The sequence below is a fragment of the Hippocampus bargibanti genome, linkage group LG02, assembly GCF_051943395.1.
Source record: "Hippocampus bargibanti isolate YZ-2025 linkage group LG02, ASM5194339v1, whole genome shotgun sequence".
Lineage (NCBI taxonomy): Eukaryota > Metazoa > Chordata > Actinopteri > Syngnathiformes > Syngnathidae > Hippocampus > Hippocampus bargibanti.
In genome coordinates, this window is record NC_142735.1 from 21,648,651 (window position 1) to 21,667,793 (window position 19,143).

Genomic DNA, 19,143 nt, shown 5'->3' on the forward strand with positions numbered 1-19,143 from the left:
AAGTGATAAACATTAACAGGGAGTGGTCATCATCACATTGACTTTTATTTGTCAAACAAGTTATTTTTCTTTCCATTGCGACATCATTACAACGTGTGACCCAACGGCTCCGTCCCGCCACCGCCGTCTTGAGCCATGCTCAGAATAAAGTAGGCTGCCAGTGACAAGACGGCGCCGCCCAGCGAGACAAGGACAGCGCACCTCTGCCAGCACCCGATCCAGCCGCCATCCTCTTCGTCGTCCTCGTCCCGCCGACCTCGCTTCTTGGCACGCCGCCCTGCGCGCCGTTTATTGAATGCCTCCAGCTCGTCCTGGACACAAACGTGCTTGTGCAATTAGCTTAGCGGGTCAAAGATGTGACTTTTTTTTCATCCCCACCTGTTGTTTCCGTTGTTCCTCTTCCTCTGCCGCCTTCTGCTCTGCCTCCTTTAGCTAGACACATACAGATTTGCGACTCATTCAAAACTTTCTGTGACTGCGCACTGCACTCTTGTGTATGTGTGTGTGTGTACCTCGCTGACTTTCCTCTGCTGTTCGATACAGTTGTGGTCACACTCGATAACGCTTGAGGATGACAAAGCGCACGGCATCTCCTAAGCAGCAGACACACAATGAAACCTTGACAATGTTAAAATAGTGCAAAGGAACTTATGGAGGCCATTTTGTACCCTCTTGATCCTCCTGCAGGGACATCGCAGTTTGACCTTTTGGTGACATTCGAGCCCGCACGCGCCCGGGTGACACACCTGCTTGCAGCGATGACCGCAACTCAGCTACACATGCATTCAAGACAAAATAGAAAGAGAGCACATTTAAACAGAAAGAGATAAACAATTCATACACACATAAACAGTACACATACGGTGACACCTCGGCTTACGAACGCCTTGGCTAACAAACTTTTCGGCTTACGAACGTTAAATTTAATCTTGGCATACAAACTATTTTTCGGGATACACACAGAGCGCAACAATGAGTGATGTGTCGTTCGTGAATGAGCCCGTTCTCCAAACAAGGAAATGGGAGTGAAGTTTTTTTTTTGTCCTCTATTACCCGCCCCCAGTGTTAAAGCCGCACATGATTGGTCAAGAATGCAGCAGTGAGGGGGCAGCGGGGTTACAGAAAGACAGAGCTGCAAACATTAAATAGGCAGACGACAGAGAGAGTGGTAAGGTAAATAAAAACACTTTATTATATAGTACAGTCTATTTCTTAATTACAATACCATAGCATATTTATTATATATAAAATAAGGTATATTTTGTGTAGAAAATGATGTTTTATGGGGACCTGGGAACGGATTATTCTCATTTTAATAGTTTCCTATGGGAAATTAATGTTTGGGATAGACACTTTTCGCCTTACACACTCTGTCTGGGAACCAATTAAGTTCGTAAGCCAAGGTATCACTGTACTTGCAACACACAGACGTCATGGATGAGTCATCTAATTTATGAACCGCAACCAGACTGGTGGCCATGTTGTCGCCAAACCCCGTCCTCACAAGATGGCAGCTCAGTAGGTGGCATTTACCTCTTTGGGACATTGGTTCTTGCACGAGACCAATGCTATCTTTGTTTCCTCGTCGGCCATCGTCATCTTCCTGTCACACCATTATGACATCATCACATAAAAAACAGATAGCGGGAATGATGAGTGGAAATGGTGCTCGAAACTATTCTCAACTCCCCAATCATTACAATGGCATTTTTGGAACTGTATAAGTGCTTACATGCAATCCACATAAATGGCGCTCATCTTGCAGTGGCAGCGTTGGCGAATCATCTGGTGGCACGGTGGGCAGTCGCCACTGTGACAGGGAAGCGGGCAGGCATGGGGGCAAAGGGGTGGGCGGGACTTGGAGCACCCTTCCTCGCAGTCGTCGCACTAGCGGCACATAATTCACTGTTAATGTTTCAATACTCATTGGAGCGCTAGTTCCGCCACATCCAATATGGCGGCAACGTCACAGTTGGTGTACCTTGCTGCTGTCATCCTGGAGGTGGCACTCCTTGGTGCATGTGTGGTTGCCGCAACGCAGCGGTCGACCGCACGGCCTCTTGCAGGAGAAGCGACCTTGGCGGGAACACGGCACCTTGCACACCTGAAGCATTATCGTAAAGGTGATGGCGACATCACTGAGCTACATCGCCACATCTCCAAAGCGTGCCGAAGACACGGTCTTACCTCATGTTCTCCAAAACAGGAGCTGGTGGAGAGAGAGAGAGAGAGAGAGAGAGAGAGAGAGAGAGAGAGAGAGAGAGAGAGAGAGAGAGAGAGAGAGAGAGAGAGAGAGAGAGAGAGAGAGAGAGAGAGAGAGAGAGAGAGAGAGAGAGAGAGAGTGAAATAGTCAAAACCTGGATATGCGAGTCAAAAATTGAGCTTATGTTTGGGTTGGGTCTTCATACGGATGTCATACACTGGTATCGGCACTTGACATGGGGGACAGGGCAGGGCCTTGGTCACAAAGGCGGGTCCTGATGGCTGCTCCCATGGCCCGGACAGTTGCAACTGAGGCACAGCATCACCAAAAAAAAAAAAAAACAGTCTGGATGAGGAGTGCGCCATAAGTAGACAGATCATTCCGTGACCGTTACCTGCCGGGACTTGAGCAGAACGTGGTCGTGGCAAGGCTCCGGACATGTGTGAGGGCAGCCCACCAGAGGCAGCACGCAGGGCTGTGTGCACGGGGGGCAGGGCCCGGCGTGGCAGCGGTGGCGCTCTCGGGCTGCGTGGTGGCAGGATGATGGAGCCCTGCCATGGGCGTTCAAACAAATTAAAATTGGTTTTGGATCATGCAAGGGTGACAAAAGCCGAGTCGACGCATCTCTGACAGACTTTGGACTTGTTAACTCATTTGCTGTCATTCCCAAATTTAGTCAGGAATTGAAAAGTGTGACGTGGAACGCCATTCCCGAATTTGTTGGGGTTTTGGTCTTTCTTGCGGGGGGCTGATAAAGCTCTAGTCAGACCTCTTGCAATGTTTCTTTTCCCTTCCACGAGGGGGCAGCATTTGCCTTTTGTCCAAGTTAGCGCTTTGTTACAGCTTCAGCTGTTCTTAAAGCGCTATATAAATTGTAAATGTATTGTGTTTTGTACAGACGCCCCCTTATCAAGCTCAGATAACTCCAGAACCATATAACTTGGCAATTAACTTTTTTTGGATGAATGAAGAGTCTCAGGTTTCTTACACCGCATTAACTGTTTATGTAGTCCTAAAAGTCCACATACTGTGGGTCCTGCAATTTGAGTGAAAATGACAAAAACCCTGGCACTGCAGTGCACACATTTTTGCACATGTGAATGAGTTAACTTGCCACCAAACCTCCACCCAAAAACAAGAGGAACAAAATGGCTAACGTACCTGCAGAACTCCTTACAACGAGGAGGCTTGGTGCTCCGCTCGCGTCCACAAGGCACCGTCAAGGAGGCAGCGCCACACCAGCAACGAACGTCCACCGTCTCTGGACAAGGATAACAACTTCCTGGCGGTGCAAGAACACTCATCAGACAACACGCAAACGCGCGCAGTAAGTCAAAATGCGTTACCTTGGTGACAGACGGACGGACATTTGTGGTTGCGACATCCCAGCGTCCGAGCGCAGATCTGGTCGCACGGAGGGCAGTTGCCAGGGCAACACTGACACAAAAGTCAGGATGAAAAAAAAAAGAGGGGGGGGGGGGGGGATAGCGGGAGAAGTGTGCGTGTGGGGGGGGTGAGGGGGTACTGATAGGTGACTCACCTTCCTCCGACATGGATGTTTTTGACAGCTTCTGCTTTTTGAACATTTGGACTCGCATAAATATTCCTTATGACACGCCATCAGTTTCCTGTATTTCCCACACCGGCACTCCTTCTCCACTTCCTTACACGCATCACACGCACAAACAGGTCAACAACAACAACACACACACACACACACACACACACACACACACACACACACACACACACACACACACACGCACACACACACACACACACACACACACACACACACACACACACACACACACACACACACACACACACACGGGGGAAATGTGTCACACACACACACACACACACACACACACACACACACACACACACACACACACACACACACACACACACACACACGGGGGAAATGTGTTTACCTGTCTGCAGGTGTCACAATTCCCACGGTGACATCTGAGAGAGCAGGTGTGTTTCCCGCACGACAGGGGGCGCTCACACGTGTCGCCACATAGAGACACTTCTTCCGTGCACGGCAAACTGGACTCTGAAGGAAACGTTGACATTTAGTGGAACATTTTCACCAGTTTGGAATTCTAGTGAAGGCTCAAAGTGTGTGTGTGTGTGTGTGTGTGTGTGTGTGTGTGTGTGTGTGTGTGTGTGTGTGTGTGTGTGTGTGTGTGTGTGTGTGTGTGTGTGTGTCTCACTGGTTTTGCCGCATGGACACGATCGACTGAGCGAGCGGGGACAGGGCGGGCAACGTCCGTCATGGCACACAAGCTCGCAGGTGTGATTCCCGCAAGAGAGGATGGCGCCGCACATCTGATGAACAGGACAGAGGCACAGTCAGCCATTTTGTGTCACTGCTTTTTATGTCAGCAACTTTGTGCCAGCCATTTTGTGTCAGCCACTTTGTCGCCTGACTGCTACGTACATGATCGCACTTCCACTTCGGGCCGGCGCAAGGTCTTTCCGATTGTCGTCGACCGCACATGCATTTCTGAACGCTGACTTTGGGACAGGGGGAACACTCTGGAACACACACACACACACACACACAAACAAACCACCAGTGCTGATTGTACAGGAAATAGAAAAAAAACATTGGTTACTGTTTGTATTTACCGGAATGGCACGGCTGGGAACACTTGTGTTGGCGGCATGGCAACAACTTCCCACACGGCTGCTGGCATGACCAGGCCTTGGTGGGAAAGAAAAGACAAATTAACTCATTCACTGCCAGACAATGTGGGAAAAAAAGTCCACTCCAGTGCCAGGGTTTTTATCATTGTCACTTTAATGACAACCGACGTCTCCGGACAAGTGAGTGTATTTTACAAAGATTCCATCGCATATAGCTATATTTTACGTTTTAAGACTCGTGCTGAACATTCAGGAAGTCTTGTTTTTGAGTTGGTGACGAGTCCTCACGTTATGTCATGTCACGTTTCTTTCATAACTTTGCTGCTGTGAAATGTAAATTTCTCCATTGCGAGACTAATAAAGGCAAATCCAATCCAATCCAATCCAATCCAATGAAAGGACCCCCCCCCCGACCGACAGAAAGACACATTGTAGCAGTCCATCATCACGTCAATGTATTTTGCTCTACTGTTTATCTGAAAACCTTGATGTTACATCCAAAAGCCGCCAGCAGAGGGAGTCCAAGCTCCATGAAGGGAATCTATCAGCCTGTGGAAACGGGCTGATTCATTCCTCACGGGAATTTTTTTTTGCTCACAGCAAAATACATTGACGTGATGACGGACTGCTACAATGTGTCTTTCTGTCGGTCGGGGGGGGGGGGGGGGGTCCTTTCATTGGATTGGATTGGATTGGATTTGCCTTTATTAGTCTCGCAATGGAGAAATTTACATTTCACAGCAGCAAAGTTATGAAAGGGGCGTCCTTTAGTGACGTTACGTACGGACTCGTCACCAACTCAAAAACAAGACTTCCTGAATATTGAGCGCGAGTCTTAAAACATAAAATATAGCTATATGCGGTGGAATCTTTGTAAAATACGCTCAGTAGAAGTCATTTGAAGCCATTTTACAAATTATGGACACAACATGTCCGGAGACGTCGGTTGTCCTTTAAATTCCAGGAGCCACAGAATATTGTTTTAGGGACTACATTAACATTCAATACAGAATTAGAAATCTTAGACTCTCTTCTTTCGTCAGAAAAAAGTTAGTCTAAATTGTCTGGAGTTATACGAGCTTGAAATGGGCACGGCTGTCCAAAATACAATGCAATAGGTACATATTGATTTATAGAGTGCTTTAACAACAGCTGAAGTTGGAACAAAGCGCTAACATGGAAAAAAGGGAAATGTTGCCCCCCTGTGGAAGGTTAAAAAAACATTGCCAGAGCCATGGCCAGCGATTTATCAGCACCTGAGCATGAAAAACCAAAACCCGAACACATTCGGGAATGGCGCTCTACGTCATATTTTCAATTCCATAATTAATTTGTGAATGGCGGTGAATGAGTTAATAAATTAAAATAATTATAAGCTTTGGTGGTGCTGCCCAAAGTGTTTTTGGAAATTGCGCCTATGAGTACCTTGTTGCTACAACGCCGGGGCAGGGGTGAAGCTTTGCCACACAAGCAGGAAACAGACACCATCTTGGGACATGGCGGGCAGGGACCTGCAGGCACAAAGAGAAACAAAGTTATTCTGAAGACACGCAGAAAGCATGTGTTAGCGCTTACCAGGATGACACAGCAGCAGACACGCATGTCCACAGGAAGGCTTCAGCTCCTTGTGACACACGCCGCCACACGAGTGAGGCGCTAACCAGGGATCAGCCGGAGGATCCTGAAGCTTCCCACAGTAACACAGGTACCTGAACGCAACACGGGCTCACAATCACACCCATGATCACATCGCTGGTTCTGGTGGCTGCTTACCTGTTGGGCGTGGCAGCGTGGGAGTACTCGGTCCGACATTTGGGACTGCGGAGTTGAAAATGATCACGGGTAGGAACAAAGGACATTTATATGTTTTTTTTTTTTTTTTTTTTTGATGTTTCGACTCACCAGGGCCATGGATGCTGCTTTCGGCCAAAGTCTTCGTCTGTGGCAGAGCAGAGGAGGAACACAGAGTCCCTGGCCCACTTTTGGATACAAGGAAGATGGAAGAGGGAGAAGCAGCCAGAGCAGCTCCACACCTGGAGGGCGGCACGTGGACATTAGCCAGGAGACAGTGTCGCCGGACCATTTCGCATTCCTTACCGGCTGAGTCCTCTTGACCGAGGCGATGCAGATGAGGCAGGTCAGCGCTCCGGACTGGAAGAGATCGCTGACGTACTGGCCTGTCTTCTGCAGGCCTGTAATGTCGCCGCCTGGTGAAGACACGAATTGGAAAAAGACACATTAGGGCAAGGTCAGTGTTCAGGAAAGTTCAATCAAGATTTTCAAAATTATATCAAAGTATGAATGTGTCACAAATGGGATTGAGACTAGGAGTCTGACCAAAACCTGGGTGACGTGTCTCACCTGTGTGACTGGCATACGTGATGAAGGTGGACTGCAGGACGCATGCGTCCTTGTGCTCTTTGTTGTCATCATCATCCTCCTCAGAGGAGGATGAGGAGCAGTTGGTGTGACGTTCCATCAGTCGCTGCGCGGCTGCTTGGTTGGATTTTCGGATCTCATCGAATTTGGCTGGACCAGAAGCGCCTGTCCACCAAAACAGAAGAAGCTGGTCAGGGTATCATTGAATGAAATATGTGAGAACCGACTCATTTTCACAATTTTATCGAGAGGATGTTTTCCTGCGTTCCACATGGCTTGTTAAAAATACATTGTCCGTGTTGACTGTTGTATATGATGTACAATGGAATCTCCCTTGTCGCCCCATTTTTTAATTTATGATTTTAATGCTACATTTCCGTGTTTATCACACATACTGCAAGATAACTCCTTAACGGCGAGCTGGAATATGTTTTGCTTTATCCTGGTCAATTCTTTTTTGAGGGGATGTGCAGATGAAGTTTACATTCAATTTGTATGTCGCCAAATATCTTGCCAAAATCTGTCACATTTAAAATATGATGTTAATACTTAAAGGACAACTGATGTAATTTTTTTGTTTCTTAACTGACATCAGAAAAACGTTTTATAGCATCTAAAATACCTAAAACACTCAGTATGATATTTTTATTCAAATGCAAAACACCAATAAAAATGACTTACAGTGTCCAAAATCTGCAAAAAATTGAGCTGCGAATTGGGCATTTTCAGAAAGTCCCGCCCCGAGAATCAAAACAATGGCTTCAGATTCAGATAATATGCTTTCTTGTTATCCAGTTATGAATATGATTCAAATAGTTCTGAAGAGGAAAGCATACATGTTTGCAATCGATTAAAGAATTTATTCCATGCCATTATGAGGCAACAATGAGGGAAAATGTCTCACCGAAAAAGAGGCACAAAATGGCGACCTCCTGTGGCCACCTGCGTTTCCACAGGCTGCTAAATTCCTTATATGGCGCTTGGACGCCCTCTTCTGGCGGCTTTTGGGTGCAACACGAGGTCCCCAGACAACACAAGTACAGCAAAATACATTGACGTGATGGAAGGACCGCTACAAAGCGTCTTTTTTACAGTCAGGGGCGTTCCTTTAGTGACGTCACGTACGGACTAGTCACCAACTCAAAAACAAGACTTCCTGAATATTCAGCGCGAGTCTTAAAACGTGAACTATAGCTATATGCGCTGGAATCTTATTAAAATACGCTCATTAGAAGTCATTTGAAGCCATTTTACAAATTATGGACACAACTTGTCCGGAGATGTCGGTTGTCCTTTAATGTATTAACAAAATTCAAACCCCGCTTTGTTCCTTTATTTCAGCTCTTTCCAGTGATGTGTTTTTCCTGGAAAAATGTTTTCATTTTGTTGTCACGTTTTTGAGTGGTCCTCACCGTGCCCAACCTCAGGTGGGACTACAGTCTTGGCGCTGCCTCCTCTTCCCGTGCCACTACCGGGTCTCTCCCGTACCCTCTCTGGTGGAGCTTCGGACTTTCTTCCACGCCCCCGACCCTGAGGTCTCCAGGCTGGCTCCATGTTAGCCACTGGGGGCAAAGTCCCCCTTTGAAGCCGGTCTACTCTTTGTTCACTTATTTATTGAAGCATCACGAGGACGGGATGTTGCACAGGTACAGCAAAAGCAGAAACAATAATGATAGCTGTTTCAAAACCTGTCATATGACGACAGATGAGGTTTAAAAAAATTAGCATAAAGCTAACAAGCCGGCTCGCTAGCTTGTACGAAAACGTGCCATTGAAGCGCCCAAAATGCAACGCGAAAAGTCGTTACGGATCATAAAAGCTCAAATTTGTGTCTATTACCATAGAATCGAGCGATTTACACAAAACCACAAAGATAAAAGGCAGCGTGGACTTACCTTGATCCTTCTCTCACAGTTGCGATAGTTTTGATTCAACGCGCAGCTGCCACGCGCACTTTGCGTTGCATGCTGGGACTTTTCATCCAAATACAAAGGATGAGGGACTACATATCCCATCATTTGTTGAAAAACAGCTGCGAGGCGACGTGGCAATGGATTTTTCAATAATGTTGTTTATTATCATTCCACAATATTTCATTAGCGCGTTTCTACCACAAATCAAACTTTTGTGGCGGGCACTAGGACCAGTTTTCTCACCCAGCAGGTGTACAGCACGTGGCGTGTTTATGATAAGAATATTTTACTGCATTTTCGCATGTTTGAGTCAGATCCACTTGTTAAATTGGCAGTTGGAATAAACGCGTGTCTTCAACAAGTCGTGTGTGCTCCTTCTTCAACTGATACACTTTGGCTATTTAGCTTTGGTGATTAAACGCATGGGTTCTCAAACTCATGAGTCATGATTTTTTGGGGGACTGGTGCAAAATCACAGTCAGTTTTGTCGACTCATAGCCCTTCAATTGATAGGTTTGATGTTTCGGCAGGAATGAGGTTTCTCCTCTGTAAATAGTCGCTTAAGCAGTCATTAAATGTAGCAACCAAAATTAGCAATGGCGATACTTGTACTGTTCTTTGTTTGCAGCCACATCAGTAAAAGCGAAGGGTGTCAAACTTGTTTTTTTTTTTTTTGCCGCAGGCCAAATCGTAGTTACGGTTTCCTCTCGAGCGCCGTTAAGAATTTGGGGAATTCACATTTCCTCCCCTTCACATCTTAAATACAGAGCGCACAATAAATTGATGAATGACTAGTTTTCAAATTACAAGTCAAGAATAATGACTGTTATTGTGGTTTACATATGACAAATGGAAATTTTGCTTTGGACTTTAGCAAACATCTCCGAACTTTACATGCTTGATTTGCTTTTGCGGGCCAAACAAAATAATATGATGGGCCAGATTTGGCCCCCGGAACTTGACTTTGACACCTGTAGTATAAGGGATGTGCTACATTTTATTCAGTTCCATGTAAATAAAGTATGTTCTATGAAGCAGATGACAAATACATATGTTGGAAACGAGAACAAATTATTCCCCTGGCATTTTGAAGATACATGGCCGTTACGTTCGGATAATGAGGGCGGCCTTTTGAAAAATTATATCCATTCACTCCAAACATTGGAGAACATTACAGGTCTTCTAAAAGTAATTGATCTTTCAAAGTTGATGATTGTTTTAATTCCGGCACCTATGATTAATGTGCATTAGGATTAAAAGGAGGTCAAAAGAGGCAACTTCTCTATGCAAGGGGTCTGCGGAAGCCAATATTTTTATCAGGCGTGATTTTGCAGTCTAGCAATTAACATGTCTGTGTCTTTGGTTCAGAATATGAACATACTTCCATCGTCTTGCTAATATTGGTATCACACATCCCACAATGCACTGTGCCAAATGTAAACAACGGCATCTTGGCAGAATAGAAAATGATGAGAACCAAAGACGAATCACAAATTACACTGTAAACAAATGCCTGTGGGGAATCGTTCAAATGTCATCCGCAAGTCTATGTTTGTCATTCGTTAGCTGGCGGAGGTGGTCCATCGCCTGCCTGGGATGGGAGCTTCTTCTCCAGTCTGCTGACTCGATGTTTGAGCTTGCTGTGCGTGGCCTCGTGCTCAGCAAGCAGTCGGGCGTAGCGTGTCTGAAGACCATCCAGCATGCTTGCCATCCGCTCCAATTTCTCTTCCATCTCCTTGGGGTCGGGACCCTGCGCTGCCACCTACGGGACATGAGAAAACATAACAAGTGAGTGGCAGATGTTTCCCGGACATGAGGTGGTGGTGCTGGATCTACCTCCAGGTCCAGGAGGCCATCCTTCATCAGAATCTGCCTGCCCTTTTCCTCCAACAAGGCCTTGGCGTCAGGGTACTCGGTTAGCGCCTCCATCAGGTCATCCTTGGAAAGGCAGAAGAGGTCGGAGTAACCGATGCTGCGGATGTTTGCTGTTCGCCTGTTTCCAGCTTTGCTGCCTGTTAGCAAGGAAGATGGTCAAAAGTGTGAAGACAGAGGTGCCAAAAACATCATCGCACTCTGGACTTAACTCATTCGCTGCCATTCACGAATGTATTTGGGAATTGAAAATGACTTAGAGCGCCATTCCCGAATTACTTCGGGTTTTGTTTTTCCTTGCTTGGGTGCCGAAAAAGCGCCTGCCAGACCTTTGGCAATGTTTTTTCCCTTCAACAAGGGGGGACCATTTCCATTTTTTTCCATGTTAGTGCTTTGTTCCAGCTTCAGCTGTTGTTAAAGTGCTATATAAACCAATATGTACCTATTGCATTGTATTTTGGACAGCTGCCCTCATTTCAAGCTCATGTAACTCCAGACCCAAATAAATTAGGAATTAACTTTTTTTCTGATAAAAGAAGAGAATCCATGGTTTCTTACACTGTATTGAATGTTTATATAGTCCTAAAACTCAATACTCTGTGGTCCAGAAATTTGAGTGACAATGACAAAAACCCTGGCACTGCAGTGTACACATTTGCAGATGGCTGGCAGTGAATGAGTTAAGTAGACCAGTCTACATGCGTCCCTCAGTTACTATTTAAAACAAATGTAAAGCACACTTTAATGCCCACAAAAGCACCCGAAAATTATCATTATTATTATTATTATTATTATTATTATTATTAGTAGTAGTATTATTATTTTGCTGTTATTATTATTATTATTATTATTCCATTTATTTATTTGTTTGTTTGTTTGTTTCTTTAATTCCTGTAATATGTAGCCGGTTGCACTTGGTCTCCTTGACCACTGCGACACGCTTAGAGAATGAATTTCTCATGCTCACCTTTGATGGCCAAGATGCTGATCTCACCAAAGTAGCTGCCGTCGCTAAGAACCACGAACTGCTTGATGCCATCGTCAGCCACCACGGCAAGTTTCCCCTCCTTGATGATATACATCTCGCGCCCGATGTCACCCTTTTTGCAGATGTAATCTCCGGGACTGTAGACCTGAGGCTGTAACTTCAGCACCAGCTCCACGAGGAGACCTGCCTCGCAGTCGGCAAAGATACGCACCTGCACGACATTGAAGATACAATACCCGTTATTGAATATTGACGACTGACGCAATGACTGGTAGCATCTCAGTCTCTAACACACAAATTTTCTTCAAAAAATTTCAAAATTTTAAAACTTTTTTAAAGAGCGAGGGTCATCCTGCCGTAGCTTCTGACCTTCTTGAGTGTGTCCAGGTGCACGTTGATGGCAATCTCGGCTCTAAGCTTGTCCGGGAGATATTTGAGGACTTCCCGTTCGTCCACCGCCTTCTTATTTGTCCACAAGAAGTCGAACCACTTTATGACACGCTTCTCCAGGTCCTTGGTTACCTGGAGGCCACCAATGTTGTCAGATCTTTGGATAAATACTTGTGCGTATGTATGTATGTGCGTATGGATGTATGTGCGTACGTATATATGTGCGTACGTATGTATGTACGTGTGTGTGTGTGTGTGTGTGTGTGTGTGTGTGTGTGTGTGTGTGTGTGTGTGTGTGTGTGTGTGTGTGTGTGTGTATTTGTGTGTGTGCGTGCGTGCATGCATGTATGTATATATATATATATGTATGTATGTATGTATGTATGTATGTATGTATGTATGTATGTATGTATGTATGTATGTATGTATGCATGTATGTATATATTGAGTGATGAGTGAGTGAGTGAGTGAGTGAGTGAGTGAGTGAGTGAGTGAGTGAGTGAGTTAGTTAGTTAGTTAGTTAGTTAGTTAGTTAGTTAGTTGCTACTGTGATATGCAACATTGCTGCTCACACTGACCTTGCGGAAGCTCATGTACTGCTTGATCGCATCGATCCGAGCCTGAAAGTTGGCACGGGCAGCATTCATGTTGGTAATCATGGAGCCCACATTCCCGACGATGGTGGCAAAGATCAACACGCCCACCTGCAGCGAACAGAGAGTGAGTGCCGAAGCCTTTGAAAACCGGCTGTGATAAAACGCACCAGGAAATCAGCGACCACAAAGAAGTACTCTGAGTTCTCCACAGGGGGCGGAGTCTCTCCAATGGTGGTCAGCGTCAGCGTGGACCAGTACATACTGTAGGCGTACTTTCTCACTAGGCGTCCGAACTCCGGGTTAGCTGGGTCAGGATACACAAACCTGTCCGAGCCAAAACCTGAAGAAGGTGGAGGAAGAATTAATTGGCCAAAAAAAGGAAGATGAAGTTTGATGCCGGGTTAGCAATATGGATACACCGACATTTTCAATAAGGAATACATGAAAGGCTCACCAATGGCCTTGGAGAAAGAGTAGTAGAGGCAGGCGTTCCAGTGGATGATGATAACAATGTACATGACCAAGTTAGAAATCCGGAGCACGTTGGGGTAGTTGGTTCTGGTCTCTGTTCTTTGGAAGAACTCCAACATCCTGAAAAGAGACATGTCATGCTAGCCCCCCGGTCCCCGATGCTAATATCACAGTCGGTTTTTACCTGTTGAATCTCAGCAGCTTGTTGAGGCGGATCTCGGGGTAATTAAAACCCAGTGTGCCGTACAAAACATCGGTGGGGATGATGGAGAGGACATCAAGTTGGAACTGGAAACTCTTTCTGTAACGCTGCCGTAGCTTCTGCTCGTCTTTCACCAGAAGACCCTGCTCCAGATAACCTACACGAAAACCACGATAAGCATAATAATCGGGACAAAGTCCAAGACGACGACTGTGGGCACAAACCTGTCCGGGTTCTGAAGACCATGTCGGCCACATAAAGTAAGTCACAGAGAAAGTCCAAGAAGAACCAGTAACGCAGGTAGTCCATTTGAAGCTCCTCAAAGCACGCCCTGATGTGGAACCAGGACAAGAGCCCCAGAAATTGGAGGCGGAGCTCTGGGAAGACCGGGATTGCAAATATTACCTAGCGATGATGAAGGTCCAGTTGTACATGACGGGAAGCGTGATGATGAGAAGCCAGTGGTAATACGTGTTCCCTGCCGGGTCCACAACTTCAATCTCCCGTGGACTAAAGACAATCCACACACAATCCTATTCATTTCGCTTTAGAGGTAAGCCAGGGGACTTTAAAGAATGGTGTCACAAAATATATTTTTCAATCATAACGTACAAGATAGAGTTAGTGATAGAGAATAGTAGAAGTTATCAGATTGAAAACTTTCATGCTGTTGTGTGCTTAGTTGGCCGAACACAAGGCCCACAATGGAAGCACAGAAAATCTGGGGTCAATCAGAGGTGAACAGATACAGCCTGTGAAACTGTCATCCTCGGGTAGGAGATCTGACCTTGGGCGGAATTTAGGACTTGGTAAACTCCTCATTTACAAACCTATCAGTTCATGGAAAGACAACCCATTAAAATGTCTCTGTTCTGTTGGTTTATGGGTGTTGGTGCATGGGATGTCCAGGGGCGTGTGATTCAAATCAGGAAGACTATGTTTTATTGATGTATCACTGAAATTTGCAGATACAGTACTTTCAAAAAATAGCTTGGCAGAGGGTTGCAGAGGCAAATCCCAGTGATTTATAAACACAAATTTTGAGGCCAACCGGTTGTCTATGACGTTTTAGGCTCTAAATTTTCCATGTTTGTGATTGTGAGCGCGAATGGTTGTTTGTCTATGTGTGCCCTGAGATTGTCTGCCAACCGATTCAGGGTGTCCCAATCTACTTCCTGAAGACAGCTGGGATAGGCTCCAGCAACTATGGGGATAAAGCGGATCACAAAATGGATGAACGAGATATTCCTTCATCCTAAAATCAGAAACTTTATTCTGACTCCAGTTAAGTATTGTGACTTGAATCCACCATCTGTGTCATCTGCATGAACATGAACCTACACTGCCTCCTTTTTCTCCTCCTCCTTCGCTTTCTTCTTTTCCTCCTCTTCTTCCTTAGCTTTCATCCTTTCCTCTTTGCTGTGGAGAAAGCAAACAGATAAAAACAGCAGCATCCATCCAATCGTTGGTACCTTCAAACCAATATGGGGAATGAAAAAACAAAAAGGACAGGAACTTTTTGGTGGGGAACTACGTAACACCACCCTAGATCCCGTTCCCACATTCTGAACTGAAAGACATACTACACAACCAGTGTTTGAAATAACGTCTGCCCGTAGGCGCACAACTTTTACGTCGGGCGTGCAACTTTCAAAACGTTTCGACCCGGGGGGCTGACAACTTCTTCAAGAAAAAAAAAAAAAAATCACATCAAACGTTTGTTTTATTCAATAAAGCAAAAGCTACAAGCAAACCACTACAAGCCACGTGGACTCCTCTTTTTAAGCTTTCAAAACTTTCAAGTACACTTTTCAGTCACGGTACAGTCCGAAGCACGAAATAGGCTTCTGATTGGCTGCCGTGCCGAGTATGCAAATTGCCAAACGAACATTCGTTTGGCAATAATAAGACGACTAATTGCAAAAAAAAAACACTGTTGTGAAGTATAAAGGATTTTTTTTTAAATTAAGGAAGTACCTACCACAAACGCTCCATTACTTAATTTATGGTAAATATCCCTTGCTGAAGATTTTGCTCCGGTTGTCGTTTGTCGACATGGACACATGATACGGAAGCGGAAGTGATAATGACAAAACATTATAAATAAAGTGTCGAAGACGATTTTTAGAAAAACACATGTTAAACACTTTTACAGAACAGCAAGTCCAAATAAATGATATTTTTGTTGTCATGGCAACCGATGACAAGATACCCGCCAGTTACAGGTTTGCCAAACGAACTGTGAAGTGTACTTGAGAGTTTTGAAAGCCGCTTTGAAAGAGGAGTCCATGTTGCTTTGGGTAGACAATGCAACACAAACATTGCATTTGTGCACCATGACGACAAACGACAACTGGAGCAAAATCTTCAGCAAGGGATATTTACCATAAATTAAGTAAAGGAGCATTAGTGGTAGGTACTTCCTTAATTTAAAAAAATCCTTTATACTTCGCAACAATGTTTTTTTTTTTTGCGATTAGTTGTCTTATTGTGTTTCAAGTTGTGAAAAATGGGGCAGGCAACTTTATGGCCGGGCAGGCAACTTTTCAGAGTTGTCTGCCCGGGTGTCCGCGAACTTTTTGTCATGGATTTCAGACCTGATATAACCTGTAATTTTTTGGCCTGTCACTTACATCACGCTTTTGTACTTTGAACCCCACAATTGCTGGGTTGGGGATGACCATTTTCCTAGTCAGCTATGCTGCCTCCGGTTTGTCAGCTTACTTTCTTCCAAGCAGTGTTTACATTGTGAGAAAAAAAACATTTTTCCTCCTTCTCTGAATTGTGCTTTTGCACCATGGGAAATAATTGTTATTCCTATTTCAATTGTAACTGACTGTCATAAGGTGGAGAAAGAAGAAGCAAAGGAGTCAAAGAGCTTACACTTTCTTGTCTTTCTTGTTTTTTTTCTTCTTTTTCTTCTTCTCATCCCTAAAAGATAAACGGAAATGTATTATTATTATTATTATTATTATTATTATTATTATTATTATTATTATTATTAGCATTATTATTATTATTATTGTTGATTATTGATTAATATTAGTAATAATAATAATAATAATAATAATAATAATAATAATAATAATAATAATAATAATACATTTCATTCATAGGCGCCTTTCAAAACTCTCAAGGACACTTTACAATCATTTTTATGTGTGTGTGTGTGTGTGTGTGTTACTTGTCTTTGTTGTTGCTATTGTTGATATTTAAGAGATCTCCTGCACATCTGAAACACACAGGCAGAAGTAGACTTGGGAAAAATACTCACTCCTTGTACTGAGGTAGAAGTCCTGATGAAATAAATAAATAAATAAATAAATAAATAAATAAATAGATTTGATGAGCATTTATTTGTCTCACAGTGGATATATTTACATTTCACAGCAGTAAAAACAAAATACAGGAGCTGCTCTAAAGGCAGCCACTCTTGCAGCGCAATCTTGAAGTCAAATAAATAAATAAATCTTATGTTCTCATTCAATTCCATTACTACAATAAAATCCAGTAAAGACCAGAGACTCAGGTACATCAGCAACAACAACAAAAAAACTATGTCAAGACTGAAGCAATTAATTAACAGATATCAGTTTTAAAATCTAGGAAGTAAAAGTAAAAAAATGCACAAAAAAGAAACTCAAGCACAAATGAAACAGAAAAAAATGTACTCAGGAAAATTATTACATTTATTTCTACTTGGTCACCTCCAAGCACTGCACTTGTGACCCACCTGTGTTCATCCATGTTGTCCACAAGTGGGGCAACCACAAGAACTGATGAAACCCGGGCCATGGGGTGCACTCCTTTTTTCCTGGTGCACACACACACACACGCACACACAATGCATTACGAGGTCTCTTTGCATTGTAGTCATTGCATCACTCACCTGCCAGGTGATAGATAATCTGTTGACCCCCACGTTACGCCGTCCACATCCAATACATTGCCATGGAAACACAACTTCACTCCCAACAGATCCCCAAACAACCTAGAAATCCATCAGAAGAAAGAAAAACCTCCCCCGCCCCCGATCCAGTCGAAGCGTTCAGTGGTAGATAAAGAGATTAGCGGACGGATGATTGTCAGCTCAACCTGGCGTCAACAAACAATAGAAAAATGACAACTTTGGTCTTGAAATGTATAAACTTTGCGTTTGAAATGATGACCACTAGGAGACAAGAAGTTGGAAGAAGAAAGGACGAGAAGAATAAGTGGACAAGAGACAAGAGAATAAGCCACGCTCATTTCGATGAGTCAGCACACACACACACACACACACACACACACACACACACACACACACACACACACACACACACACACACACACACACACACACACACACACACACACACACACACACACACACACACACACACACACACACACACACACACACACGCGCGCACACACACACAAGAACACACACGGGCAGCTTTGACAGGCTTAAGTTTGTCAAGTGAAGAAAGGACGTACAGTTTCTAGCGACCAGCAGGTAGCGCTGTAAACAAGAGTCGTTCATCTCACTTTCGATTTCAGAAAAAGAGTATTGGGGTTTCGTTTGGAAGCCGCGTCCAGGTAATTACGGTTGTTACCTTTCCCCTCGGAGGAGGGGGTGGTGGTGGTGGTGGTGGTGGTGGTGGTGGTGGTGTGGGGGGGGGGGGTCAAAATCATCGCCCCCGGACACACGGCTATTGTGTACTGAGCAGAGTTACCGTTAAACTGTGATTCAGGAGCAGCCTGGTCTGGTGGGCTCCATTTAACATACGTGATCGAATTTCGTGTAACGCTATTCGTTAAAATTTTGTTTATTCGTATATATGTACATAACAAAAAAATATTCTAAGTCAATATAGTGTACAATCATCTTGAGATGAAAAATATTTTGAGGATTTTAATATTTTTTTGAGCATGGTAATTTTTGTGATACATCCAAGTTTTGTCGAAAATGTCGAAAAGGAAGCGCGAGCGAGTTCGTGTTGACTAAAAAAAAAGTACGGAAAAGGTTTGCGTTGGCCGGGAATCGAACCCGGGTCAACTGCTTGGAAGGCAGCTATGCTCACCACTATACCACCAACGCCTGTGAGGATCTGCGGTAAAAGTTGTATAACAAAGTGTCATACGTGAAATTTTCATCATTACCATACATAATATTTATTACCAATATATGTAGTTTCCCCTCCCTTTTTATTTGTCAGCTGCTCAATGTGAAGGAGTCGTTTATGGCTTATAATGTTGCACCTTCAACTGTAATCCACTCGAGGGCGGTGTAACATGCGCCTATTTCAAATTCATTTTTGTTTTGGGAAGGGGGTCAAAGGTCAGCGGACCACCCAACGCGCCGGACCAACGCCGAACTGCGACCTCTGATAAATGAAGATGGTGACTAACGACTGCACAGGCCTCTTACTGGCCCGCGCGCGCGTGCGTGCGTGTACGCGCTGGGATGTGCGCGTGCGTATCATCCT

At 44.5% G+C, this 19,143-nt stretch overlaps 2 protein-coding genes and 1 non-coding gene across 4 annotated transcripts; all 3 read right to left on the minus strand.

Moving 5' to 3' along the window:
• Positions 1-26: 26 nt before the first annotated feature.
• On the minus strand, positions 27-9,170 carry nfxl1 (nuclear transcription factor, X-box binding-like 1). Its single transcript, XM_088990078.1, has 25 exons — positions 9,136-9,170; positions 8,653-8,802; positions 7,223-7,405; positions 6,959-7,068; positions 6,764-6,894; positions 6,635-6,679; positions 6,437-6,570; positions 6,287-6,372; positions 4,844-4,919; positions 4,653-4,750; positions 4,426-4,540; positions 4,141-4,265; positions 3,744-3,866; positions 3,550-3,640; positions 3,365-3,485; positions 2,598-2,754; positions 2,420-2,511; positions 2,188-2,209; positions 1,982-2,104; positions 1,733-1,887; positions 1,534-1,603; positions 669-773; positions 513-593; positions 379-432; positions 27-311 (listed from the first exon to the last, which is right to left on the minus strand). Exons 2-25 carry the CDS (start codon positions 8,792-8,794, stop codon positions 87-89), a joined length of 2,664 nt encoding a protein of 887 aa, XP_088846204.1. The 5' UTR covers positions 8,795-8,802; positions 9,136-9,170; the 3' UTR covers positions 27-86.
• A 152-nt stretch (positions 9,171-9,322) lies between these two features.
• On the minus strand, positions 9,323-18,097 carry cnga1b (cyclic nucleotide gated channel subunit alpha 1b). 2 transcript variants are annotated; one of them, XM_088990079.1, is made up of 15 exons: positions 17,562-18,097; positions 17,406-17,486; positions 16,857-16,904; positions 16,556-16,603; positions 15,014-15,091; positions 14,078-14,182; positions 13,897-14,003; positions 13,655-13,829; positions 13,454-13,590; positions 13,167-13,339; positions 12,982-13,107; positions 12,383-12,535; positions 11,993-12,224; positions 10,990-11,165; positions 9,323-10,915 (listed from the first exon to the last, which is right to left on the minus strand). In XM_088990079.1, the coding sequence occupies exons 2-15, from the start codon at positions 17,465-17,467 to the stop codon at positions 10,709-10,711; spliced, it is 1,827 nt and encodes a 608-aa protein (XP_088846205.1). In that variant the 5' UTR covers positions 17,468-17,486; positions 17,562-18,097; the 3' UTR covers positions 9,323-10,708. The 2 variants fall into 2 exon arrangements, with proteins under 2 accessions (XP_088846205.1, XP_088846206.1); XM_088990080.1 differs by lacking the exon at positions 16,857-16,904 and adding an exon at positions 16,947-16,968.
• Positions 18,098-18,683: 586 nt separating this feature from the next.
• Positions 18,684-18,755, minus strand: trnag-ucc (transfer RNA glycine (anticodon UCC)). Its single transcript has one exon. It is a non-coding gene; the product is annotated as a tRNA-Gly (tRNA).
• Between the last annotated feature and the right edge of the window lie 388 nt (positions 18,756-19,143).

What these genes read in the sequence shown, in the direction of transcription:
- nfxl1 (XM_088990078.1), bottom strand. Translation starts at nt 8,794, where the DNA reads ATGGAGCCAGCCTGGAGACCTCAGGGTCGGGGGCGTGGAAGAAAGTCC. An exon ending in CGTTGTAAGGAGTTCTGCAG is followed by an intron (nt 2,755 to 3,364) that starts GTACGTTAGCCA and finishes CGCCCATGGCAG; the next exon opens with GGCTCCATCATCCTGCCACC. An exon ending in AGCAGAGGAAAGTCAGCGAG is followed by an intron (nt 433 to 512) that starts GTACACACACAC and finishes GTATGTGTCTAG; the next exon opens with CTAAAGGAGGCAGAGCAGAA.
- cnga1b (XM_088990079.1), bottom strand. Translation starts at nt 17,467, where the DNA reads ATGGCCCGGGTTTCATCAGTTCTTGTGGTTGCCCCACTTGTGGACAAC. An exon ending in CTCTTTCTCCAAGGCCATTG is followed by an intron (nt 13,340 to 13,453) that starts GTGAGCCTTTCA and finishes CACCTTCTTCAG; the next exon opens with GTTTTGGCTCGGACAGGTTT. An exon ending in ACCTGGACACACTCAAGAAG is followed by an intron (nt 12,225 to 12,382) that starts GTCAGAAGCTAC and finishes AATGTCGTGCAG; the next exon opens with GTGCGTATCTTTGCCGACTG.